The sequence below is a fragment of the Melospiza melodia genome, chromosome 5 (assembly GCF_035770615.1).
Source record: "Melospiza melodia melodia isolate bMelMel2 chromosome 5, bMelMel2.pri, whole genome shotgun sequence".
Classification (NCBI taxonomy): domain Eukaryota; kingdom Metazoa; phylum Chordata; class Aves; order Passeriformes; family Passerellidae; genus Melospiza; species Melospiza melodia.
The window spans coordinates 14,077,231-14,103,567 of record NC_086198.1 but is presented as its reverse complement, the minus strand read 5'-3'; the positions used below and the strand labels follow the sequence as shown (position 1 = coordinate 14,103,567).

Here is a 26,337-nt window from a genome sequence, read left to right as displayed (position 1 = left end):
TTCACATTTAATAGCATATTTCTGAAACATTCAGTAGGGAAAGAAAAAGAAGCCATCACAACATGACATCTAATAATTTTTTTTTCTTTGACCATTCCCTTTTCCAGCTGCTTTAACACACTTGTGATTTTTGAGAAAATGATAACCTTGTGTAATCTGAGCAGGAGGTGCTTTTAGGGATCTGAACATGTATTTGATGCCAGCATCAACAGAGGTCTCTGGGACATATAGATAAGAGTTTTCCAGAGGAATTGCTCAACAACTGATGTATTCAGGCACAGAGTGAAGAGTTGAATATTAACAGAGACTCTGATTGCTCAGAAGGGTTGACCCTATCGCTGTGAAGCTGGAAATTAGTGCTGCTGCATATATATAAAAGAACAGAGGTGACCTGTCCCTGTCAGAGCTGATGAAAAGAGGAGATCACTGAGCTGCTCAAGCAAGCCAGCACCATGAAACTGCTCCTGCTGTTCCTGCTCTGTGTGTCCTCCGTTCAGTCCCAGGGCTCTCTTGACTATGACGAAGAGGTTGTAATACTGATCTTGATTAATAATTAGTTATTAATAATTAATTTAATTTAATTGCATCCATGACTTCCTCAGCTTATATGAGTTAGCTAAATTAGAAGTTGTGGGAAAAGATAATCCAGTGCATATTCCTTTTCCGATTGAATTGGTCAAAAAATTAACTTTTTATACGTAACCCCACAATAGCTATCTTCTGAGTTTGGAGATATTTTCTTTCTATTTCTTTTTCTGCAGGGAATGAAGAATGTCTGATGGTAAGATTAGTTATTTAGCTGAGTTTATTTAAGGATACTAATTTAGCAATGTTGACATATGATGTGACAATTAGTATTAGGTATAAAGGAGTAGAAGTGTGTAATAAATCATATCCTGTCTCAAAGACAGTTAAATCTTTTCTGCAGAGTCAGTAGACATTAAAAACCTGAAACTAAACAAACTACCAGTTTATACAGCTTAACACTGGAAATTAAGAGGTAACAGTTGCGAAACAGAAGGAAAAGCAATGAGAATAAATATAAAATAATGATTTAATATATATATTTTTGTTTAAGTAAAATATTTCAGTGGGAAACACAATTTAGAATTTTTGTGCACTTCTTTATTGTTTGAAAATCCCTGTAAAAACTGAATTGGTCATACTTTCTGATAATCTGAGCACTTGTGTCTGCACATTTACTACTGATAACACTAATGTGTTAAATAATTTTCAGCAATTCTGTGTATTGTATGCTGCTTATTTTTGAAACTACTTGAAGCCTCTGATGCTGGATCCTTTCAAAAGTTTGTTATTTGGAGCTAAGTCTCAGTGGGATTGGAAACGGCTGTAGGTTTTGATTCAGCAGCTCAAACAACTATTAATTTGAATGGTTTTGTTTGAAACAGTGCTTAGGGACCAGGCCTGTCTCTTGCTCATCCTCCTAGACTTTGCTGTTTCTGCCAGATATGGGGAATGTATGTGTCAGAGAGCTCTACAAACCTACTCTGAGAAATGTTATTAAATGGTTTTCCTAATTTCACCAGTTAACAGCTGGTATGTGGCTTGAGACCTGATGATGTATTTGACAGTAGCATGATTTTCTGAGACCTTACAAATATTCCTGTAGCCCAATAAAAAACTGCGACACTGAAAATGTGCTGCTGAATACACTTCTTAGCCCCCTGGATGTCTAATTTTTTTTTGTAGCCTACTACTTCAAGTTTCATGGTGCTTAGTAGCGCTGAACTATGTAAGATTTATTCCTTGGTCAAAAATTGTTATTGAAATATAATTTTACTGTGGTTTGAAGAATTTTTATCTAGGTGTGAAGAGTGTGACTAGTCTTACACGGGAGGGGATAGCAATGACCTTTACATAATGGCAACGACTTACATAATGTCATACAACATTGCCATTATGGCTTTTTCATTCCATTCCCCGCTTTTCCTTGCTGTTTAAAATACTAAAGAGTGCTGAACGGATGCTCCACCGTGCGCAGCCCGTTTGGCAGCGGCAATCCCACATTCAGAGAGTTTCTCTCTCCCTGGCCGTGCAGGATGAGAGCCCCGTGGTTGACGTTCGCGGCCACCGCCCCGTGGACAAGAGGGTGGAGACGGCGCCGCCGCTGCGGCCCGTGGCGCCTCCCATCAGCGGCAGCGGGTACCGGCCCCGGCCCCCGAAGCGGGGCAAGGCGGAGGAGAAGAAGGAGCGGACCGTCTATCCTGATGCCGGGGGCTGCCAGCGAGCGCTGGACGAGCTGGTGGGTGTCTGGCTGCTGAGGCAGCTGGTGACATAGTGCCCTTTCCTCCTAGCGCGCCCCACGCGGGAGTTTCCCGTGCCAAATAAAGCACGGCCATTCATTTAAAGCAGACCAGCTTTTCTTCGCTCTGCTTAGGTTTGCTGGGACTGCATTCAGAGGGGTGATGTGTCAGAGTCCATGGGATTAGCGGCGGAGTCAGCCTACTAATGACAAGATGGGGGGATGAGAGTTGAACTGTAAACCAGGAAAGGAAGTATCTGTGGGTTAGCTTGTGCCTTCTGCCTGGTTTTGCATAGGTAATTGTTCAGGACAGGAAAAACCTCTGCAGAAGTGCTGGATTCAGTTTCAGACAATCTTGAGGAAACCTAGGGACCAAAAAAACCCCATCCTTCCATGTCTTTATTAAAATTCGTTTCAAAATGTAATTCTACTCTGCCCTCAGTCACCGCTGCAGCTCTCACTGCGTACGAGCACGCTTGGCAGCCAGCACACCCCTTACTGCCTTGCCATGATCCCTGCTGGAAAATGCAAGCTGCAGCACTGCTGAGAGGCATCTTAGTGACTGAGCACAAGTTTGAGTGTGGAGGCTCACAACAAAAAATGAAGTCTGTTAAAGCTTATCTAGATGCTTAAATACCTGTTCTCTCATGACAAACTCTTTGCTGTGTTCAAAGGTATGGCTGTTCACGAATGGGTCTAGAACTTCTTTACTTTTATTCACAGCCTTTTTTCCTTCTTTTAAGGGAGTGCTGTGTCCAACTGGATGTGAGCTGCGAACTCTACTGCTAAAACAGGAAAAATCAGTGAAACCAGTTATTAATGATCTAAAAGTTAAAGTGAACTCTCTTTCGGAGAGCTCCTTAACTTTCCACGAATATGTGACTGTTCTAGAAGATAAATTGGTAAAGACACAAAAACAAAGAAAAGGTATGCTACTTCTGTGAACTACTAGTGTAGATGGTATTGAAGTTTTATTGGCATTCCTACAATTACTTTTTAGTAGGACTTCTTTAAAAAATGAAAAATACGATGGACTATCTAGCAAAGCAGGATTCTGTGACCGTGAACTCTTAAATCTTAAAAAACATCCTTTGAGAGAGGCGAAGGAATGGATTTCATGCTAAGGCAAGATTCTTATGAGCCCTCATTCACATGTTCCCCTTACCTGTTTTCCTACATCCATCCAATCCATTTATGACCAACCTCTGGATTGGCACCATGGCTCTCCAGAAAGAAGGGAATTACTACTCTTTGGCAGAGTAAAGCACCATTGATAAACCTATTAGCTAGCAAAGAAACAGCAGTACACACGGACCACTTCCCTGAGAGTATCTGCACAGTTTTTGCACACTGTGGAAAAGTAAGCAAAAGAAATGCCCTTCCTGCCTTCCTTCCTAGTGGCATCTCAAATTGTACTTATAAACTGCTCTTCTTCATTTCCTAACTGGGAAATATGTTGAAAACTAATCTGCTTTTCATCTCTTTGCTCTTCTAGACAATGATGATTTACTATCTCAGTACAACACAGAAGTGGAATTGCAGTATAATTATATAAAGGATAATCTGGACAATAACATCCCATCTAGCCTCAGGGTCCTTCGTGCAGTTGTGGATTCTTTACATAAAAAGATACAGAAACTGGAAAATGCCATTGCAACCCAGGTGGACTACTGCCGTTCCCCATGTACTGTTTCCTGTAATATTCCTGTGGTTTCAGGAAAAGGTACTCATTCAACTCTAATGACATCTTTTCTCCAGTTTATGTCACTGTGCAAATTGATGCATCTGAAGCCTGTACAATTGATTAGGGTATTAGGAAAGATGGAAATCCTAGGTGAAAAAAAAATAAATCTTTTCTGGATTATGCTGGTCAGACCAAAGATCCTCTTATCCAATATCAGTCTTCATAAGTGACCAGCTGGATTTTAGAGAAATATGTGCTTCAGGGCCTTTGTAAGGTGGAAGTGATGCTTTTGTGACTATCATAGCTGTACTCTTGATTTCTTTCAGTCAAGAAAGGTTCTTCTTTCAAAAGCTTGCCTAGTTCAAAAAGTCATTGTAAGGTATACAGTGTTGCATCACTTAGTTTGAAGTTTCAGAAATTCCTCTTTGGAAAAGCTGCGTAGTACAGTATTCTTTCTTCCATTATTCTTTCACTTGATGTATTACAGAAATCAAAATGAAAGTAAAATATTATCTATAGATAATTTAAAATGTTCCCATATAACACCAAACGAAAAGATAAGAAAACTGTTCAAGTTCACAGATCTTTCAGTACTAGTATCTGTTTTATTCTGGCAGAGTGTGAGGATATCATCAGAAAGGGAGGTGAGACATCTGAAATGTACCTCATCCAGCCAGATCCTTTTGTCAAGCCATACAGAGTGTACTGTGACATGGAAACAGACAATGGAGGTTAGTGTGAAATAACTATGTTGTTATAATATTGATTTACCAATGCTACCAAAAAATCAAATTAGTAATTTGTATTTTATAAAAAGAAATATGAAATTTTATCTTTTGTAATTACTTGATAATTAAATCTGATTGACTTGTTCATAGAAGTCTTGTTGAGTTCATCTGCTAATGCAGAATAGGATACTTCTATAGTGAAACTGGAAATAAATTGTGTATGTATCTCACTATGACCATCATGGATGGTGCATAGGTGGGCAGAGAACGACAGCCTGGCTCATTTCTTACCCTGTCACTTGACAAAAGACCAGGGCTGTCCTTCAAGTTCTGCTTTTTCCACCTTTCCTTATGAAGCAAGGTTCTACTTAAGTGTGAGCAAAAGGGGCAAAGCTGAGCTCAAAAGCAGTGAAAGGACATGCTGCAAGGAAGCCATATGCTCCTCTGCTCCTGAGGTGAAGTTAAAAGGGCTGTATCTTAGTGTCAGATGCTCCTTTTGTACTGGTAATTTAATCTAAATACTCTTGCTTCTGCAGGCTGGACTCTGATTCAGAACCGCCAGGACGGCAGTGTTAATTTCGGAAGAGTGTGGGATCAATATAAAAAAGGATTTGGAAATGTTGCAAAGAGTGGAGGGAAGAACTACTGTGATACACCAGGTAAAACACCGAGCACAAAATGCAAAGAGCTGTTCTTACTGAAACCATTTTCTTCTATTTTTTGAAGCTCTTAAATATTTTTAAAATTAACTAATCCGCTCCAGCAGACCTATAGGCAAATAATAAAGTTGCCTTGAAGTAAATTGTGAAGTCGGTTTCACAGAGCTCTCACTTGTTGCTTCTCAGGTGAATATTGGCTTGGAAATGACAAGATCAGCCAGCTTACCAAAATAGGGCCCACTGAAGTTCTAATTGAAATGGAGGACTGGAATGGGGATAAAGTATCGGCTCATTATGGAGGTTTCACCATACAGAATGAAGGAAACAAGTATCAGCTTTCTGTTAGTAACTACAAAGGCACTGCAGGCAATGCACTGATGGACGGAGCTTCCCAACTGCATGGAGAAAACAGGACAATGACCATTCACAATGGCATGTACTTCAGTACTTATGACAGAGACAATGATGGATGGTATGTACTTGCACTTGACATTTAAAATAAAAATAGAGCTGGATATATAATATTTCTGTAATTTGCCATTAGTTTTCATAGCATTTTGTAGCATGTCCCTGCAAGTTACCAGCTAAATGTCTATGGAGTTCTCTTGGCATAGCCAAAAGCCAGGTAAAACTATATATTAGGTTAGTGACAGTCTACAACCAAGTAAGAAGCAAACATGCTGAATTTTATTGCTTTCATGAATGACTTATCAACAACAACAAAAAAAAAAACAAACAAAAAAAAAACAACAAAAAAAAAACAACCAAACAAAAAAACCAAACAGGTAGCAAATCTGGATGCAATATATTCATAGTCAGAGACTGACAGCAGCAGTGCTGAGGACACTAAGCAGGAATATTGGTACTTACTCCATAAAAATATAATGGATCCTGAAGGAAAAGGCAGGTAGCATGTCCATTTAAAAAGCAATATTCTGCCTACTCAGAAGACAGGAGTTCAGTTGTAAAGTATATAATAGAGCACTGTGTCTCTAACCTGTGCTTAATACCTGATTACATAGTCATGAATAAATGAATTGTTTAGGTTGGGGAAGACATACATTTCTCATTGCTTTCTGTCTTTAAATTTCATTGATATTGTACTTATCATTATGAACTGCAAATAATCACAGTTATCAATAAGTAAACTAAAATTATATTCCCCAAGAGGTGCAATTAAATTTTGATTTTTCTTAGCTGCTTTATCTTCTGAGTGCACTGTGTAGTGCTTGTGATGGTCAATCCCTTAGAGAAAGTTCAGAGAGGACTTAAATTGTTTATTATGGTTTGAAAATTTCAGTGCACAGGCAGGTATATGTACTCGGTTGATCTGCTAGCCTCTATTACAGATGTCACTCTCAACGCCTTTTTATTTTTTTCCCCTCATCAGGTTAACTGCAGACCCAAGCAAACAGTGCTCCAAACAAGACGGTGGTGGATGGTGGTACAACCGCTGCCACTCAGCCAACCCCAATGGCCGATACTACTGGGGAGGGACCTACAGCTGGGACATGGCAAAGCACGGCACAGATGATGGTGTCGTGTGGATGAACTGGAAAGGGTCGTGGTATTCAATGAAGAAGATGAGCATGAAAATCCGGCCATACTTTCCACATTAACCATTATCAAAATGTACAGAATCAGGAGTTTTCTTTTAGTATTTGTACGTGGCTGTCTTTTTAGCATGGTACTCAGTCTTATCTTTACATATGAGAACCCAATCTCTATGTACAACCATATTGTGACCTAAAGTGAAAAGCTGTGTCAAATATAAATCTAAAGCTGTCCAATGAAAATAACTCACCAGTGTATTTTTCCCATTTTTCATTTGTGCATAAGACAGAATTAACTATTATAGAATAACACTGATAAAATAAAACCAACTTGTTTCACTCTTTTACAAAGGTCTTTTGTATCTTTTTTAAAGAGGGGGAGGATTATTTCTAAGTCTTTTCTATAAACTAATGAAATCTTAAAACTAAAGTATTCTTCAAATTATTCTTAAGTATTCATGCATGATCTGGGGAGAAGGAAATGCATTCCACTAAATAAGAGGCAGTTTTATTCTTTTGTATTATAAAAGTAACAGTAGCTACCTGTGTAACAAGTTGAGAAGGAGTAAAAGTGGAAAGAGTATTGAACAAACCAGTAGGTGACTGGTCCCTTGGCTCAAATACTGTTGCTGGATAAAATATGTCCTTTTCTGGGACCTGGTCATGTACTTGCTTTCACACATATGTGCTTTCATACAATCCCTATGATGGGACTGGAGTAATTAATGTCCCCAGTCACAGAGTAGTGGAGGTTGAGTATTTCATCAAACCCAGTAGTCTGTGTTCCCTTGAGCAGTCAAAGACAAGACTGCCCAGCCCTGGTAGACAGGATGAACATCTCAAAGGGGTCTGCCTTCCTCCACAAAGAAAGGGACCCAGATCAGTAGGGGTGGATGGATCCCACCTGAAACCTTTAGTGTTTATTTAATCTGTGAAGCCCAGGAGGACAAGAAAGAGACATAATGGCAGCTTCTCACTCGAGGAGCACATGGATGTTCAGCATCCACACAGGCAGGCTTCCACTGAGGCTAAGGAACAAAAACTGAATGTGCAAGTGGAAACCTGTTTTCCAAAAGCACAGACCCCTCCTCACACATGAGTGTAAAGATGTCTTTGCTCTTCAGCAATCTTTCTGAAAAGAGCAGAATAGAGCACTGAAAAGAGCAGTGCTTGTATTTGAGAAGTGCGGAAAAAAAGACTAAAAGTGAGCTGCCTTACCAGTATTTGATGATCTTGTTAAATGGTATGCAACACGTCAGTGAGATTAGAGGTAAGGAAGTTTGCTCACGTCTCTCTCTTGAAGCACAGAAATATTACTCAGTGTAAATACTTGTGTAATTTATGCCATAAAATATAAAGGTAAATACATTGTGGTCTTCTGTAATTGTGTGACCAATATAACTGATATTCCATGCAGCCAGCTTTTTTCTAGAAGATCCTTAGCTTTCACTGTCAGCAAGCTGATTTAAACCCCTTAGAAGAATTCTTGTTTGGCATCTGTGCTGAGAAATATTCAGGTAGTTCCTCATCTTGCTTGGTCTGGTTAGTCATAACCTTTTAGTGGTTGCTAGAAAATAATAGCCTGCTTTGGGAGTTGCATTTTGATGAGTTATCACAGAATTGTCTTATTTTGAAGCTACTAGTATGCATGATAAGCTATCTAGGATTCATCAATGGGATGGTCAACCCATGTCCATATTTATAAAATCAAAGCTTAGGAGATTCTTACAAGTCAGTCCTAAAATGCATGCATTCTTTATCAAAGTGTACTCCATGCTGGGTGTGTGACAAAAATGAGAACCCACACCATCCTTGGTTCTGTCTGAGACCTGGCTCCCACTGCTATTGTAGTCCCCTTAAAATGGAAAGGAGAATGTGAATGTTGAACTTGGTTAGACTTTCACAGTCCACGTCAGTGGAGGCAGGATTTTGTTGTGAACATACTTCTAAATCTTTTTACTTCTTTAATACTCCTAAAACAAAGTAAATAACTCAAATTAAAAAATTTTAACTCAAGTCAATGTGTGAGCTGCCAAAGACATGGACAAAGTTCATATCAAAAGGGTTTTTAAATCAGTATTTCCTTGTCAGTTAAAAACAAAATCAAAAAAGTCTCGTTGATAATTTATCACTTTTTTTTTTTTAATCTCCAAATGTGCTCAGTTGCCTTCAAATTCACAGGGTAAAGGTTCATCATACATACATGTATAAAAAAATCTTTTCAACTTGTAGCCATAACACGCATTAAAGGCCTGTCTTTCTACAGCGTTTCTATGGGCCTAATTTTCATTCTAACAGTTTTTAGGGAATAATCAGAGGCTTTAAATGGCAGCCAGACTACGCCATTTTCGATCTCGTAGGGGACATTGTACCTGGGGTCGTAGTGGCCGCCTGGGTAGTAAATGCCATTGAGGTTGGCAGCCTGGCAGCTGTTGTACCACCAGCCCCCCCCATACATCTCAGCACAGTTCTCCTCCCAGTGGTCCTGGTCCCGGTCAAAGGTGCTGAACTTCATCCGGGCATGGGAGGTGTACTCGGTGCCCTCTTCCAGCCAGCCAGCCACCAGGGCGTCCCCGGCGGTGCCCTCGTAGGAGGACACGGCCAGGGTGTACCCCTCAGCTTCAGACCCTACCTGCACGAGATACTCTGCAAACACAGCATTCCCATCCCAGTCCTCTAACTCTACCCGCAGCACAGTATCATTCTGAGTCAGCAAGTGCAGGTTTTCATTGCCCAGCCACAACTCTCCTCGCCCCCTGCCATCCACGCTGCCGAAACCTTTCTTGTAGTCTTGCCAGGTGCGGTTAAAATTCACTGATCCATCCATTCTTTGTTGGACCAATAGCCATCCTCCCAAAGTGGTCTCTTGGTCGCAATAAACTGACAAAACCTTATTGGATCCCGCTGGCTTGATTTTGAAAATGCCACTTTTGGCACCAGAAGTGTGTTTCTGGCGGATATCATCACAGTCTAAAAAAAAAAGTTGATCTGGTTTGACAGAAGTTATCAGCAAAATTTAATAAAAGGTTCAGAGGAATCCAAATACCCATAGCTCAGAGGAAAAGTGTTAAACACTTCTTGGACTATGCTAGGTGTAGTGACAGGCAACATTAGAAAGAATTCAGGAAAGAAAACTTTACATATTTCTTACATTGTGAATTGTCTATGTAATACCTGAGTATTAATGAAATATTTTCCCTTTTGTTTCTGAGGTGGTAACAAACAGACACAGTGCTTGCATTTAATCATCACACTGTTGTACTACAGTATCTAAAATCAATGTGTCAGTTTGGTTATGGATGGAGTTTGGCTCCATTACCTCAATAACTACCTTTCCCAGTGCTGGGTGTCCTTCGCTTCCCTCCTGACGATCTGAAGCTGCGTGCCTGAAAGTCTGGGGTATCCTCTGCACTCTGATCATGTTCCAACCCACCTAGCTGCTCATTTATTTCACGGATCTTTACTGATTTGGTTTCAAAAGCAGAGCCTCCCTTCTTGAAACTAGAAGAGCTGGTTGCTACAGTCTTGGAGTGACTTGCACTGCCAGATGGGAATCCAGATGGCTGAAGTCTTCCAAAGTCATCTTCTTCCTCCTCTCCTAAGTCTCCAAATTTGACTTTTCCCCCATAAGCTCCTGTACCTATGTGGCTACTGCCTGTGTGTTTGCTGGTAGTGAAGCTGCTAGATCCACTAACGTGCTTAGTAGCAGCGGATGGAGAGTCGGGGGTAAAAAATGACTCTAGCTCAGGGAATACAGTCTCTAGCTTGTGCACGGCATCTGCACCACTAAAATGGTAGGTGGTCCCTTCCCCTCCAACATTTCCAGGTAAATAGGCACAGTCTGAGCCATCAGAAGAGACTGTTTTCTCAAATACTTCTTCTCTAGGGCCATCAGGCCCAGAGACGACTTTTCTGGTGGTAGTTTTGGTGCATCTACGAACAGCGGAGGAGGTTTTGTCTTCCAGACTAAGGGTTTCTCTCCCATGAGTGGGAAAAACTAATTTGCTGGGGTATGAAGATTCATCCCCCCTTGCTTCTGCCGTGCGATACGAGTTGTCGCCTCGGGAGGGTTTCGTGTCCGCTTCTGGTCTTTCTAATACCACTTCCATCTGCTTGATGTCATTAATTATGTTCAGAGCTTGCATTTCTGGGAGAGGCTTATGCTTAAAATGATCAGGAATATTAGAGTCCTTAAGTGGCCTCATTTTCAGTGTGCTCAAGGGAATTGTTTGAAGCTCTGGGTGCAAGTTGATGGAGTTGGCTTGGACAAGCTGCTTCTGGATGTTGTCGTAGCTTTCTGTGTCCACCTTGTAATCAAAACTTCTAGCACAGGTTCCTTTGCAAGCTCGTATCTTAATATCAATGTCCACCTACATAACCAGAGAGAAGAAATTTGGTTAGGGAGCTTTCCCAACTTTCTCAAGCAAGGATATCTTCTACTGAGCAGGGGAAAGATGAGAGCTGCCCTAGTACCTCCCACCTACAGCTGAGAGTGGAAGATTCTGTCATGGGGTTACCATTGCTTTCTCAAATGACCAAAATGATGGATTTCTGTTCTAGGAATCAAAATGAGCCTTTGATAAAAACCACTGTTTGTGCCATGACTTTTCCTTGCGTTACCATCAGAAGAACTGTCTGCAACCTGGGAACACAGGTTCTCATACCCAGCCTTGCTGTGGGCAGCAGTGGCAGCACTGGGGATTGACAGAGCACATCCCTTTTCTAACTACTCAGCAGCTCCTTACAGGAGGAGAAACGCCTCATACAGAAGCAGTTATCAGCAGAGGGATCACGGCTGTGGCCTGAGAGAAAAGCAGCAGATGGGACTAGAAACTCACATGACTCATGCTGGTTCCTACAGAGCAGAAGTAGAAAACCAGGATGGATAGACAGCAACTCATTTGGGGATTTGTCTCAGCAAGTCAGGTGCTGCGAGAGTTGCACCATGTTTTCTCCCAGCAGGAGCACTGCTCACCACAATGCACAGATCCCCTTTCTGCAGCTAAGCACTGGAGAGCATGGGAAGTGCACGGCACCACCTACCTCCAAGCGCTTCATCTCCACCACTTGTTCCTGGATGCTGCTCTGCAGAGCTTTAATCCTGTTCACTTGAGTGACAACTCTCTGCTTTAATGTCATAATTCTCCGTCTCACTTCTCCTGACAGGCGACCATAAGTCTCATCAAGCTCTGAAATAAAAATGCCTCACAGTCAGCTATGCCTGTGTGCTTTTCTTTCCTAAATATGTATCATATTTTAAAATATGTAATTAAACACATAATTGAGAACATATTTCTCATAGTACTGAGCAGATTAAATTAATTTTTGCTAACTAGTTAAAAGTCTGTTAATATGATTGTTCTGTTTCCTGATAATAATATCCAGTGCAGCCTGTATTTTCACTACATATGGCTTATTCACAAGAAAGCAGTAATTCAGTAATGGATAATAAAACTGGGCCCAAGATACTCACCCTGAGCACTGTCCAGGTTTGGTTTTATTGTATTTACAGTTTCCACAATTATCTGATTGGACTTCTTATAGTTGTTTTGATTATCTGAGAGCAGTTTCTTGATTTTTTCTATTCTTTGACTGAACTCCTGGTCCTTTTCTTCAATCAGTCCTTGCATTCTGCATCCTGATGGACATTTTGCACCCTAGAATTGAAAGAGGGAAATAACTGTGCTAAAATCCTCAGGAGTAAACATCTTGTACAATAGAATCTGTGAAGCATGTACTCAGAAACCTGCTGTAACTGTGGGGTGTGGAACAAGTAAACCTTTAGTTTCCCCTCTCCTCTGTTCCTCATGGGTGAGGTTTTTTTTGTAGATACATATATATTTCCTAAGGGTCTGCTGTAAGAAGTCTGTCATCCAGTTTGAGGGAGGATGTTAGAAGCTAGCATTTTTAAGCAAAGTTTTCCTCAGAAAAGCTTAGTGTTCTGATGGACTTAAGCTCTTTGCCAAGAAGTCACCAAATAAATGTAGCATAGAAAAGGACTGAGATGCAAGAGGCAAGAAAGAGAGGAATTTATAGCTTATGTACAAAAACATCTGGTCAATCATTATGAAACATTTACCGAGCATCTTGTAATCTGACTTCCTGAAAAATTAACTAGTGAGTGATTTGAGTATGTGATTTCTAGCTACTTCTTTTCTTTTTATCACAATTCTCTTTCTGATGCCTTTATTTTATGAACTCCAAATGTGGTAATACCAAAATTCTGAGAAGAAACAATTCTTATGTTTTTCTACAGTGAGCCTTTGTTTATTTAATCTGTCTTTTCCAGACTTACTTTCTCTTCTCATTCTGCACCACTGCAAACTTCTCCCTGTTTATTTTGTCTTCATTTCCCCCTTTTCTCCTTTGTTTCCCACAGGAGATCTGTGCAGGCTGCCCCGACCTGTAGCGTTACCTCGGTCGTAATGCTGAACCCTGTGCTGGCCTGTGGCACCTGATGTAGTGATCCAGCTGCTGATCCAGCTGCTGATCCAGCTGAGCCCCCCCCTTCCCCCCAGTGTCAATGGCTCACCCAGTCATCATCTGCACAGAAGGGCCAGTTCTTCTCAGACTGGCAGCTGGACGGGGACTTGTGCTCCACAATCCTGGGACCACGCACTCCTGCACCCCCCTGCTCAAAGGCAGTCTTCCCATCTTGTGCCTGCCAGCAGGAAAAAGGGGAAAAGTAAAAGCAAGGTTCAGTGAACAGCTGCCAAGGAAGCAGAAACACAAAGCTGAGGTCCTCACACAGCTCGTGGGTGGCTATGACAGCCATCTGGTAAGCATCACACCCAACATTTCTGGTAAGATATTATATCGTTTGTTTAGTCAGAATAAAGCTTTACATCTCTTAAAATTAATGCTTTCATGTAGAGAGCTAGTGATGCTTAGGATATATTATGATCGTATCATTCCACAGAAATATTTTGTCCTGTGTGTAAATATAAAATTAACTTGAAATTAGACTGAAACTGGAAAAGTAAAAATAAATACTTTAAAAATACTATTCCTATTAGCTGCAACACTCTAAAATTCTTATTGTCACTTCATCACCTTCAGTCTACACAAAAGTAGCTTACAGATATATGATTTTTCCACTAGAGTTTCTGATTTTAATCACAATTGCTAACTGGAAGCTTGTAACAGGGTTTTGCCTGACAGAAAGAGCAAGAAAGCTACTAACACAATTAAAGAAATAATTTCAGTGGTGGATGGATTTCACTCTGTTAATAGAAAGAAGCAAAATAAATACGCTGAGGTTTTCTTCAAACCTGAGAAGAAAAAGTGATATACAAGTTAATTCCAGGCCAAAACACAATGAAGATTCCTGCAGTGTTATCACTTAGTAAAGGACCATTTTTCCCCTTTTTTTTTGTTTTCATTAAAGAAACCTGTGTTTAAGATGTAATTAAGTCTGACTGGAATCCTCTGTGCACATTTTGTGCTTTTCAAACATTATAATTAATGCTTGAAAATATTAATGACTACTTATTATGATTGATGATTAATTCTGAAGCTGAGAAAGTGATCCTAATTCTAATCTCCAGGGTCAGAACCTCTCTGAGGAACTGGAATGTTTTATTAAAATCAGCAGATTCAAATTCATTAGTTTGATTAATTAATGATTTGATCTGGCCCAAGTGCCTCCTAAAAGTAGCACATATATCCAAAAATGCCCTTTAGGCATTGACAACTCCAATATGACTGCTTCTGTTTTGTCTCAGCTGCTTCATATAATTTCTGTCATTTGTTAAAACAGGCACTTTATTTTAAAAAATACCCAAACCAACAGTCACAAAGAAAAATGTAAAGAATGTAACATAAGATTATGGACTGAGTCCTCAATGGGGGAAAAAAAAGGTTATATTAGCACAGTTGAAAATCAAGTTAATCTCTTTCCTTATCAAAAATTTGATTCTTACTTAGCTGTAGTTTAGGCTGATGTTGCTGCTACAAGAATCCTTGTTTTTAAATGTGTCTTTCATACTAAAAGAATTGTGTGTCACTTGTAGGTAGAAGATCCTGCTGAAATGAAAGGGGCGCATTCCTATACTGAAATACTGTCCAAAGGAAAGCACAATTCATCCCAATAAACATGAAAATTCCTGAATGGCTGGAGCTACTAGCATCCAGCCAGTTATATTAAACACTTAGAGCATCACCTATGAATGTTTGAATTCATGTAAATGGATTTGCTTTGCTGCGCTTGAAGCCTGGCAAATTCAGCAAAACTGAGTTAAGCAAAACTATAGAGGTCTAGATACTCCAAAAGTAGTGATGAAACTTCATCAGTGAAGTAGTTACACTAAGCTGCTGCATATGTGTGTGCACTGAATTTTACAAGCTAGGTGATAGACAAAATGTATCTATGTCATGAATGAACATTAAATAAATGCTTACTATTCAAAGCAGAAAGATACAAAAAGAATCAAGTAAGCAAATTCATACCCAGGCTATGCTGAGGCACAGGAGCACACTGAGGATCCTCACAGGTATCATCTTCAGGAGAAGAGCACCAGCTCTGACTGAAAGGATGCTTTCTGCCAGTCTTTTGGTGCAATTTAAACCTGAATGTGAAGCTGAGATTAATCATTATGCTCCCTTCTGTTTGTAGAAAAAACACACCACATGCCTCCCTCCCCTTTCAATGATTACTTAAGGCCTCTTGCACAAGTTTCTGGTGTTATTTGCTCCAGATAAGTTTGTTCAACACCAACATGCGGGCAACACCAAGAATTCCAGGAAAAAATTCTGTCTAAAACTGTTTCTTGTAACTGGACAGCCAACCAAGATGTGTGTCAGAGCCAGTGGGATCCAGCAGTGCTTACCTGCTGGAAAACACACACTCAGTGTGATGGGCATTTGGCTGCATAAACAAAGAGCTGATATTTGAAAAAGGAAGTCATTGCTTTGCCTGCGTGTTGGTGTTGAACAAAATATACTGAGGTCCATGGAGAATGTCCAAAAAAGCTCAGTTTTTAACTCTATAATAGACACAAAAGTCCAGTGAAAAATCTCTTGTGAGTTTTGTGAAAAAATTTGTGATCACTTGTGAAAAAGCTTGTGATCTTCCTGCTCAGGAGCACAGGAATTGCAGGTGCAATCTTTGTGGGTTCCCCTTGGGCATACAGTCATGGACTGTGCTTTACCACAGGATCATATATGATATTTCTTCCACTGAACCCCTTCTGCCTCACACTGAGCACGGGGATGGTGCTCCACAGGCAAACATCTGCCCAGAGCTGTGCACTCTTTTCATTGTAGGGTGATGCTCTGCAGACTGCTTAAAGCTTTAAGCATTTTCCTGTGATATATTACATTCATTCCCTGGCCATGAATTTCCCCTTTTCACAGTTGTAGAAACCTGTTGGGAAGGTTAAGTCCAAAAGCAGCTATTAATTTTTGGGATCCATTTTGATAGCCTGAAGCCTTCAGAGCACGCCCTAAGTGCAGCTCCCATTGCTGGCAGCTGCCTCTCTGTGCCAGCACCACGGGGCTCAGGGGGAACAGCTGGCAGCCAGCTCAGGGACACATGAGTGTCTTTCCTCTGGTCCCACAGGCACTGGCTGATCAGGGCAGGAATAGCCCCTAATTCTGCAGGGTATCAGCTGTAAGTAAGGCACCACTGTGCCCCACCCTGTCCTGCTACCTATATGTGTTAGAATCTATGCCACAACTAAAGCATCCTTCATAATGCAGATATGAGATGTGCCACTTGGGTTCTAACTATTCCCAGTTTGTCAATGCTTGATTTTGTGATCATCAATAATAACATTATATTTGCAATTTAATGGGCCTTAAAAATCAATAGTAGTAAGAGCACACAAAGCAGAAGAATTTCTGCCTTTTCAACCACGGTGACAGAGGATGTGACAATTTGCTAGGAGATGTTCCAGGCACTGGTCACCAGGGTAACAGGGGACATGGCAAGTAGCACGTTCCAGACCTCTTCTGACCCTGGGGGATGGCACAGCTCTCTGGTGACACTCAAACACAGCAAACTTAACTCTGGTCCAAGTAAAACTCAGCCACCAAGGCTAGAGGGACTGGGAAAATAATTGATATCTGATCATAAACATTAGGTAAGCTAAGAGGGGTTTCCTGCTTGCTGCGAAGGCAGCTGCTGGGGGAAGCTGGGGTGAAGGAGGAGCTTCTCAGGCTTTACAGTCAGGGGCTGAATCTGTGTGCCTGACCTTCAGCCTGTACCTCTGCTTTCATGTTGCAATCATTCAGTCACTTCTGTCGGTGTTTGTTTGACAGGCTGGAGGCCAAGAGCTAGACAAACTTTGGATTTAACTTTAATTCAGGATCAAAGGACAGAAGTGCAGTTCACTACTTCATCTGCCCTGCTTTTGGCTAAAAGCCACAGTATTAGGGTTTAGAGGTGGTTTGTGTGCCCTAGATGTGAGCCTCACCTTGTTTGCCCAGCACCCTCTGTGTCTGCTGCCCCACCACCAGCTTCCAAGTGGTGCCTTCTGCTCCTCCTGCTTGCTCATTCATAACCTGCCTTTGGATGCTTTGTCTTAGACTTTATTCTCCTTCAGACTCAGCTCTCATCTTCACTTTCTCTTCATATGCTAACACTTCTGAAGTCATTACTAGCCAGTCCCAGCACTTTGTCCCACATTTTCCCAATGCAATATCCCAGAACTGAGGAACCCAGAAGTCCTGCAGTCAATCCACTTTATTTGCTTCTTTCTTCCTCTACATCTTCCTCATTCAGTTTTTCTTTTTCCCTTACTTTTGGAGTGAGATTCTTCTTTTTTGTGCTCCAGTGGTCTTTGGAAGAGTCACTGAAAGCTCAAGGTGTGAAACAAAGGCTACCAAATCCTTTAATAAACTTTTATAAAGTGAGAGGTACAGACTTTTCTAAATACAGGTAACTTTTACTATAGGCTACAGTCTGAGGGTCATGTATGATAAGAAATTATTTAGAAAAGAGAAATATGCTCAGCTTTCAGCATACAAAATAGGGGCAGTAAGTTCAATTGCAATGTACTTGCTTGCAAAAAATAATACTGAGAGCATTATTCTATTTTAAGAGTTAGAAAAACCAGGTCTTTTCCAGCCTCATTCTGATAAATATGGTATTGGATACCTTAACAAGGAGCTTTCAGAGGCACAAGTGTTGCTAGATTTCTTCCAGGGCCCAGAGAACACAACAGTAGGCTGGGACCCTGAAGACTCACTGATTAACTCTGGCATAGGACTTCATTGAAAGATCAGGCTTCTTGGATTTGCTGATTCTGACCCTTCTGAGCACTGGAGCAAATGCTTCTCTCCAGAGATGAAAATGATGTTTGAAAACTTAAAGATACCCATCAGCAAACCAACTGGAAGCACAAGCTGATCTTAGTTAGGGTGAGCAATCCATAAAATGCCAACTCATATCCATGAAATGTGTGTAATTACAGCAGATGGCCATCAAATTGCAGCCAAAATCTAAACCAGGAGAGGCAATAACAATTCTCATCTAGCAGAGTGTAAATACAGAGGTGAAAAGAATACTTTTTAAATCCATGTTGCAAATATATAAATAATATCAACCTAAAGTCATGTCATAGGTGGCATAAATTGAAAACAGAAAGTGGAAGGGACTCAACCAATGTTACTCAAGTGGTGTTGGCAGAACAAGGAGGAGAGTGGGCTTGCCAACCCTTCCCTTCCATCCTTCTCTCCAGCCTCTCTACACATACTGCTTCAGCTCCATGGAGCAACAGGAGAGGCCTTACAGCACAAAATGTTCATCAGGAAAACTGCTTTGCTTGGTGAGGAATTGAGTGTCAAGGCCGGCAGGGAGCTGTGCACCATGGCTGGTTGGACGAGTGCAACAGATTTGTGCAAATATACCAGTTCAGTGGTGTGGAGGGGTCATTCCTCTTCTCAAGCCATTGTTAACCTTATCTGACCCTAGCTAATGAGGTCTTCTTCTCTCCTGAGAAACCTGTCTTCCTCTTAAATTTTGGCCCAAGAGAAAAAATTCAACTATGTCAAAATCTTAATAAAAATGAGAGAGAGTTGGCAGTTTATTGTGATGTGGAGACTCAGATTCAGGAAAGATGCTCAGCACCAGCCTCAGGAGGCATCTGGGCATCAAAACTGGAAAACTGCTGAGGCAGCATGAACTGACTGTAAGGTCTCTTTTATCACTGAAATGTCCTCCTGTCTCTAAAATAAAGCACTTGAATGTGCTATTTAGAGGTACCAGGCAAACTTCTGGTCTTTCATAAGTAGCTAAAAATATAAAGACCAGGATACACTTCCTATTTTACTTAAGGCATCAGTTGAGATAGTTATAGTTTCTAGCTCTGGGTGTATCTTTTGTTGAGCAATTTGCTCACAAACCTAATTTGGTTTGCTAACACATCCCTCAAATGCACTCATCAGATTTTGAGGAGATACATTCAGACAGCACTGCAAACTCTTTGTTGGTCATGACCTGTGCTGTGGATTTGCTGATGTGGATCACATGGGAAATTATTATCAGGTCCAGAGAAAGAAAATGCAAGTAAAATACAATCAATTTCTGCTGCAAATTTTAATATTTCTTGGTTGCATGGCACTGAATACGTTGAAGTAATTTTAAAATATTTGTGTACTACTACGTGTCATATAGTAAATGTAACTTACTCCAAGTAAAATTTGACAAACTTGTTAATGTGTATGGTCTGGAGTAAAATACCTTTTCTTGGTCATTGATACTACCTAGCACATCCCAACTAAAAATGTATTCATTACTTTGTGGTAACCTAAGTTAAATAGTCTTCAGCAGTAAAGTAGGCTACTTTCAACTTGCTATGTACTTTGATCTATGTCACCAAACAACTTTATTAGAAAACTTGAAAACTTATGGATACTTGCCACATTTATGGAGAAATAGGTTGAACACATCAGTCTAAACAAAGAGCAGGAACTGCTGGTGTGAAATTCAGGAATGACTGAATCAAGTAGGTTTGATCCACCTATCAAAAGTTTTCATTGCCTTGCTTGGCCAGCTGTAGACCACAGACCACAAACTCAGGCCTTTTTGTAATAATCAAAAATTTATTGAGAATGTGTACAGAAAAAAAAAAACCAACCATCAACAAAGGTAAGCACTGCTCAGGGAAGGGGTTGGGTATCTTACAGTCAATGCTGCTTTGTAGTCAAAACTGAACTGTGTAATGTTTGTTAAGTTCAGCGTCTTAGAAAAGATTTGCTTTTCCTGTTCAGACTGGTCTTTTTCAAATCATTCTTTATGCATCTCCAACCTAAAACAGAAAAAAAAAAGAGTATTTTAATGTTCTTCTAATGAAAGAAGTACATAAGGCTACGATGGATGACATGTTGATAGTGTCCATACATAGTTATATTAGTTGGAAATTAAAAATGCAGCATTTAATATACACAAAAGCAAGGGATTATTCTTGATCATGAGATTATCCATTTATCCATCCATTAAAAGAAACAGTAATGCAGAAGGTGCACTAAAATTAAAGTACTAATGTGACTACTACTACTGTGACAAAATAATAAAAAAAGCCAGCTTCTCTAAGATGCAGCGGGCTTAACTTCAGCTGTCCATGCTCACTATTTAAAATTATTACTGAAGTGTTTCAACTATTATTGGAATGTTCTGTGTTAATTTTAAATATCTCCTTGGCCCTGTGCTCGAACCTGTTTGACATTGCCTAAGCTGTGCTGCTGTCCATCCACTGACAGTCTGTTGAATGGGATGATTTTCATGGCAGATTTCTTCATGGAGTACCACCGGTCACGCCAGGTTGCCCAGATAATGCCATTGTCAAATCCAGCAGGACCAGCATCTTCTGATGTGTACACACCACCTAGGAAACACCAGTTGGAGCAAAACAGTTGGTAGCTTTCTAAAATAGTGCCCATACATTTTTCTGGTCCTGACACCTCCATGGCACCCCTGGATGATCTAACAGACTCTGTTCACTCTCTTTCTCCCCCTGTTTTGTTTCTCTCAGGATTGATTATCCCACTTTGGAATGGAGAGCAGTAACAAATTCCTACCGCTGGTGTTAACAATTATTGCAAAGAACGGACTATGCCAGCTTTGGAAAATCCAGAAGGCAAAGTGTACTCTACAAACATGACTCATTTCCCTTTGTCACTGAAACGTGGTGTCCTGGATATAAGCACTCAGAAGACACTTACCTACATAATATTTGCCATTGAGGTGGCCAGCATGGCATCTATTCATCCACCACCCAGATCCATCCTGCTCAGCACAGTTGCCTTCATAGTTATCGTTGTCACTGTCGTGGGTACTGAACCGCATGCCATTGTGGTAGGTGTAGGATTTATCACTTGGGTCATCCCCAAAATTGAATCCATCGAAGGCATCCCCAGCATCACCCCCGATGAAGTAGGCGTAGGTCAGTCTGTACTTGTCCTCTTCACTCCCCACTCTGAACACAGCGTAGTCAGCAGTGCTGAGAATAGAGGGCAGGGCTCAACATGGGCATGCTGCATTCCCAGCACATGCACAAGTGAAAAATGCATCAGCGCTAAAACTGCAGAAAAGGCATTTATTGCATCCTAGCATTTCAGAACGAATTGTTTTTATGTGACTGTGGGCCTCAGTTCAGTGACATACATCCGATCAACTTTTGTGCTCCAGTACCCGACATATTTTCTGATTACTAGTCTTTAGTGATGTATGAAATATCTACATTATCAACACACACACAGACACACACACACACACACATATATGTAGTCCATAAGATATGTAAGACAAAGAAACTTGGAGAGAAGAAACAGATTCTTTCTGCCTAATAAATGAGTGCTGACAGCATGTGGCCTTATGACAGGCCCACGTGACTGCAACACCCAGTGACTGCTGTCACAGCTGTAAGCTCAGGAGCCAAAGCAGTTCCACGCACACGTTATCTGGTCTAAGAGTTCATAAATTTTTAGGAGCAACCTTTTGTCAGTACAAACTGATACAGCAGTGGGAGCAGGAGGTTTTAAGCTGTCATTCTCAGAAGCAAAATAAGCAAATACCTTTTTTTGCCACTCCAGTCCTCCAGCTCTATTCGTAAGGTGTATGGGAGAGTGGACTGTGTAGTTATTAAATGCATCTTTTCATTGCCCAGCCAGAACTCAGTGGTGTCATCTGGAGACAGATGTCCAAATCCTTCCTTGTACTGAACCCAATTTTTACTGAAGTCTTCGCTCCCATCCAGTCTCTGGAGAAATAAACCAAGAATACCAAAAACAAAAATAAAAACCTCAGTCAAAAAGATATGTATCGTATGTAGGTAAATAAAAACAGTACTCATGCAAAAAGATTGTTTACAGCAATAATACATAAGTGACATACCCTTTGTAGTACTGTCCAGCCATTGCCATATGAGTCAATCTCACAGTAGACTAGGAATGACTGCTTGGCTCTCTGAGGCTTGATAAAGTACAGTCCACTTTTCCTTGCACCCTTATTTGCAATGTCCTGACAATCTGAAGTAAAGATATTCCAAAGATCATTTCCAATCTAGCTACAATTCTATCCTTACATTTATTTTATATTTTAACTTTTTTAGTGCAAGAAATGCAACTTATCTAAATACCATTGTTGCAAATTAAGCCACTGAGTCCACATAGTTCAATGTCATTGCCATAAAAAACCCTACTGAGGGTCACAGGACTTGTGTAAGGTGAAGATGAATTTAGTCTCATGTAGAGTTTAAGCAGTGTAAAACATAGTCATTGCATTGATTACCACAGCAACAAAGAAAGTTAATTCTGGACCAAATGGAATAATTACATTTTTTTCAACATGGCTTAGTAGAAATTTGATGAGTTATCTTCTCTTAGTTCCAGGTCCATGGAAACTCTAGTCACATCCCTTGTGTTTAGCACACATTTTGGGATAATCGTATTTTGGCCAAAGAGGCCAAGCAAGAACTAAGTTCCATTTGAATCCTTGCCTGCCGATCATCTAATTTGTACTGACTGGCTTTATAATGTGCAATTTTATGTATCTTTGCAGAAGTCTATGACCCACAAGATTCCAAGTGAATCATTGCTGTGATGCCAAGCAGCAGCACTCGTAGTGAATTAACCCTCCACCACAGAGGGAACATTCTGCACACCTCTTCCAGTGGTCTCGTAAATTTCAGCCCGGTCCTTGCACGGCTCCTGACAGAGTGACTCAAGCTGGGCAATCTTCTGTTTCAGCTCTGTGATCCTGTTGCCGTTCATTATATGTGTGTCTGTCAACTGTCTGGACAGAGAGACACAAAAATGGATTGTTGTACCTGCTGTTTGAGAATGTGCAATTCCCATTCATTCCCCTGGACACATGCCTCATGGATCTAATGCATCCCTGTAAAATGGGGTGCGTCTCTCTGCACTGGTATTCAGAGTTAAGGACAGGCAAAATGGGAAAGCACAGGCTTAACCTCATGCAAAACTTAACCATATGCAAAACTTGACTCCAACCAGCAAAACTCTAACCAGTAATTAATGTATTAATATAACTCTATGGAAAGTTTTACTTTCCTCTCCTGATGTAAAGAATAAACTCCTCTTCAACTATGGATGTATTTGTAAAACATAAGTGCTCTAAATAAACTGCTGAAAGTGTCAGAATGCCTAAGAAAATCTTTGACATAATGTCATAGAAGCAGAGGTCTGTCAAAAAACATATCCTTAAGATTTAGTAAGATTAATGATGTTTTCAATTCTATTTCCAATGTTTACTTATAAAAGACTATCACTAAGTTTATAGTTACTTATGGTTTAGAACTAGGTAACTGAGCTAATTTTCATGGATGTATGCAACAAAATTGGCCAGAGTAAATGATTGCACAAACATTCCACATGCTCTGCTTTACAGCAAAAACTCATGACCTCCAAAGGTCATGAAAAGAAATTTAGGGAGAGCTGGCACAGCAGGGGAAACATAAATAAAAATATTGCCAGGCTTCATGGCAATTCTTATCTTGTACTTTTTGCACAATTAACAGTTTGTCCAGGTGAGCAGAGAATTCAGTATCAGATCCTCATGATCCTTCTGTGTCTTGCTAGGTAGCTACTAATGCCAGTGTGGGCAGAACTGTCCTCAAGAGCACAAAAAACCTTTCTGAGAGAGGCTTTTTGGCACTTAACAAAAGAACAGAAAGAAAACAATTTGAATTGTCACTGATAAAAGAACTGGAAGATACCTACTGTATAGTAGTTTCATGAGACAATATAGTCTTTTCATATCTGACAATTTCTTCAATTATTTTCCTGGACCTCTGAGTGTAATCATCAAGTGCATCTGTAAAACAGAAAAGGTACAAAATAATTGTAGTTAGGAAAATTAAAAAAAGAAAACCACATAAATAATATTTTTCAGTTGTGTGCTTATTTTTATGTGCTCACTTGGTAATATCTGCTTTTCTGAAGGATAGAGGTCTTGGATGTGTTGGATCAGTTCGTTTGCTGTTACTGTGGCATTAGAAATATGCTGCAGAAGTCTCTCCATTTCCAGCAGGTCATTATCCACAGTGGCATGGTATTTAGCAAAGAAATCTGCAATGCCACAAGTTGTTGGGCAGAAGCTACCCTAAGGAGTAAAGGGACACAGTTGTCAATGTTTCAGGGGCAAAGCAAGCAGAGCAGAACGTGTGGGCAGAGGAACTTTCAGTCACTGCTGGCACAAATGATAAAGGATAAAAAAGGGCAGGCATTAGCAGCAGACTTTGAATTTTCAGAGGCACTACATGCACGCAGCAAGAAAACAGTGCATGCCATTATTGTAGCATCTGCTGGATATGTGCTTTCATCCACTTTTACCAAGCATATACTGCTATCAGTAAATGACAGGTTTAAGCAAAGCACACTTAATAAGTACAGAAAACAATGATGGGGTTCAAGTGATAACGCTGGTTAATAATCAGCATAGAAAAGCTTTAGTTACATTCTTAAGATAAAAGAAAATTGTTCAGGTACTTACAAATCTGTCATCCAGTATGCAGCAGTTTTCTCTGGTAGCAATGTACTGAAGAGAAGAAAAGAGGGCTGTTTTTAGTGGATTTTCTCCAAGACCCCTTTCTGCGCTAGCACGCAGTTTCCTTCAGGCTGTCCCTTCACTTACCGCCGTGCTGGTGGACAGGAGCAGGGCGAGGAGCGAGCCCAGGGGAGCCCAGCGGCACAGCCTCAGCCCCATCGTGTCCGTCCCACCAGGGCCACTGGCGCACTCAGCAGCCGAGAATGTCCAGCCCAGCGCAGGGGGCAGCAGTTTAAGGCAGCAGGCTGAAGCTGGGGGCGGGCACTGGGAGGTGGTGGGAAGAGGTGGGGTAGGGATCTGAGGTGGATTCCCAGAATTTGCACATACACTCCTCCCATTTTCAGAACCCGCTTTGCGCTTAGTCGCCTGATCTCTGCTCCAGCCAGCTCTCAGGGGAGGCAGGAAGGTGAGATAAGGCATGGAGACGCTACACCTCGTCACAAACATCATCAAACTCACACATCGTTTTGTAACAGGGGCTGACAGAGGTTTCACTCTAACAGCACAGGGAAAAGCCACAGTAGCAATCTGAATTATCTGCACCAACTATCAATTGCCTAACAACAAATGATATTTTCGGATTAAGTAGGTCTTTCCCACCACAGATCTCTACATGTTTTGCAAAGAGACTCAACACCATTTTCCCAGTTCTGTAGATGACAAAACTGAGGCAGAGAAAGGTGTGAAGTCATTGGACAGTGGCATATCCAGAAAAGAAGTCCGTGGTATTTCTCACAGGCAATGAATGTTCCCTATCCTTCAAAACAGTGAGTCCATTCCAATGACTTTGGTCAATGCTTCCTTGCTGGAGAGCTAATGTTGGTATCTGCCTTCTTCGATACTGCTACAAGAGTGCTGACAAGCCCTGTCTTCTGCCATGGGCTTTGTTCCAGCAAATTACTTTAGTATGTCCTTTTGCATGCTCTCTGTATTGGGAGCATTGACACCCTTCCACTCATGACCCAGACCCAATGTCTGAACTATGGCTTCTGCAGAGAAAGTCTGATTTTGTGCCTGTACAGCACAATGTGTGAAAAGGCAGTGTTGAATGAGGCTTTTGACTCTGTTACATGTTTGACCAGATGATGAGAAGAATGGTGAGAATGGGGCTCAGGGATAGATCTGTTGTTACTGGGGTGAGCTTTGTGATTTCAGGCAAATGACTTTGTCTCTGTACAGCAGGATCAATTCTTCAACTTGGCTTAATAGGGATTTTAAAAAGGGGAAAAAAGCATTATATAGGAACCAGATTATTAGAAAATTAGCTATGATTATGCCCTGAAACATGGAGAGTTCCTGACCTGTATATCCTCTTTCAATCTGGTCAAATCGGATCAAACAGAAGGCTCCCATCATGTTCAGAGATGCACCCACATATTGCCAGAAGGAAATGTGAGTGTTTAGGATGCTAAAAATCAATCTGATGTGACACAAGTGAGGCTG

At 40.8% G+C, this 26,337-nt stretch overlaps 3 protein-coding genes across 3 annotated transcripts; 1 reads left to right on the top strand and 2 right to left on the bottom strand.

Annotated features, from left to right (window-relative positions):
- Positions 1-385: 385 nt before the first annotated feature.
- FGB (fibrinogen beta chain) lies at positions 386-7,238 on the top strand. Its single transcript, XM_063156332.1, has 8 exons — positions 386-527; positions 2,060-2,263; positions 3,007-3,190; positions 3,759-3,986; positions 4,565-4,678; positions 5,212-5,334; positions 5,521-5,806; positions 6,725-7,238. The coding sequence occupies exons 1-8, from the start codon at positions 453-455 to the stop codon at positions 6,951-6,953; spliced, it is 1,443 nt and encodes a 480-aa protein (XP_063012402.1). The 5' UTR covers positions 386-452; the 3' UTR covers positions 6,954-7,238.
- A 1,766-nt stretch (positions 7,239-9,004) lies between these two features.
- On the bottom strand, positions 9,005-15,473 carry FGA (fibrinogen alpha chain). The gene is made up of 6 exons (XM_063156331.1): positions 15,336-15,473; positions 13,420-13,548; positions 12,361-12,544; positions 11,931-12,076; positions 10,219-11,257; positions 9,005-9,857 (listed from the first exon to the last, which is right to left on the bottom strand). Exons 1-6 carry the CDS (start codon positions 15,384-15,386, stop codon positions 9,148-9,150), a joined length of 2,259 nt encoding a protein of 752 aa, XP_063012401.1. The 5' UTR covers positions 15,387-15,473; the 3' UTR covers positions 9,005-9,147.
- A 4,438-nt stretch (positions 15,474-19,911) lies between these two features.
- Positions 19,912-25,103, bottom strand: FGG (fibrinogen gamma chain). The gene is made up of 10 exons (XM_063156330.1): positions 24,982-25,103; positions 24,841-24,885; positions 24,267-24,450; positions 24,069-24,162; positions 22,991-23,121; positions 22,222-22,355; positions 21,903-22,087; positions 21,051-21,328; positions 20,544-20,713; positions 19,912-20,137 (listed from the first exon to the last, which is right to left on the bottom strand). Exons 1-10 carry the CDS (start codon positions 25,051-25,053, stop codon positions 20,123-20,125), a joined length of 1,308 nt encoding a protein of 435 aa, XP_063012400.1. The 5' UTR covers positions 25,054-25,103; the 3' UTR covers positions 19,912-20,122.
- Positions 25,104-26,337: the final 1,234 nt, after the last annotated feature.

Coding starts and splice junctions, on each gene's coding strand:
- FGA (XM_063156331.1), bottom strand. CDS start 15,386: ATGATACCTGTGAGGATCCTCAGTGTGCTCCTGTGCCTCAGCATAGCC. Junction 13,549..15,335: donor TGTGCCTCAGCATAGCCTGG/GTATGAATTTGC, acceptor TCCTGCTGGCAG/GCACAAGATGGGAAGACTGC. Junction 12,545..13,419: donor TCTGTGCAGATGATGACTGG/GTGAGCCATTGA, acceptor TTTCAATTCTAG/GGTGCAAAATGTCCATCAGG.
- FGG (XM_063156330.1), bottom strand. CDS start 25,053: ATGGGGCTGAGGCTGTGCCGCTGGGCTCCCCTGGGCTCGCTCCTCGCC. Junction 24,163..24,266: donor AGAAAAGCAGATATTACCAA/GTGAGCACATAA, acceptor TCTGTTTTACAG/ATGCACTTGATGATTACACT. Junction 22,088..22,221: donor GCTGGACAGTACTACAAAGG/GTATGTCACTTA, acceptor TTATTTCTCCAG/AGACTGGATGGGAGCGAAGA.
- FGB (XM_063156332.1), top strand. CDS start 453: ATGAAACTGCTCCTGCTGTTCCTGCTCTGTGTGTCCTCCGTTCAGTCC. Junction 3,987..4,564: donor TCCTGTGGTTTCAGGAAAAG/GTACTCATTCAA, acceptor TTATTCTGGCAG/AGTGTGAGGATATCATCAGA. Junction 5,335..5,520: donor GAACTACTGTGATACACCAG/GTAAAACACCGA, acceptor GTTGCTTCTCAG/GTGAATATTGGCTTGGAAAT.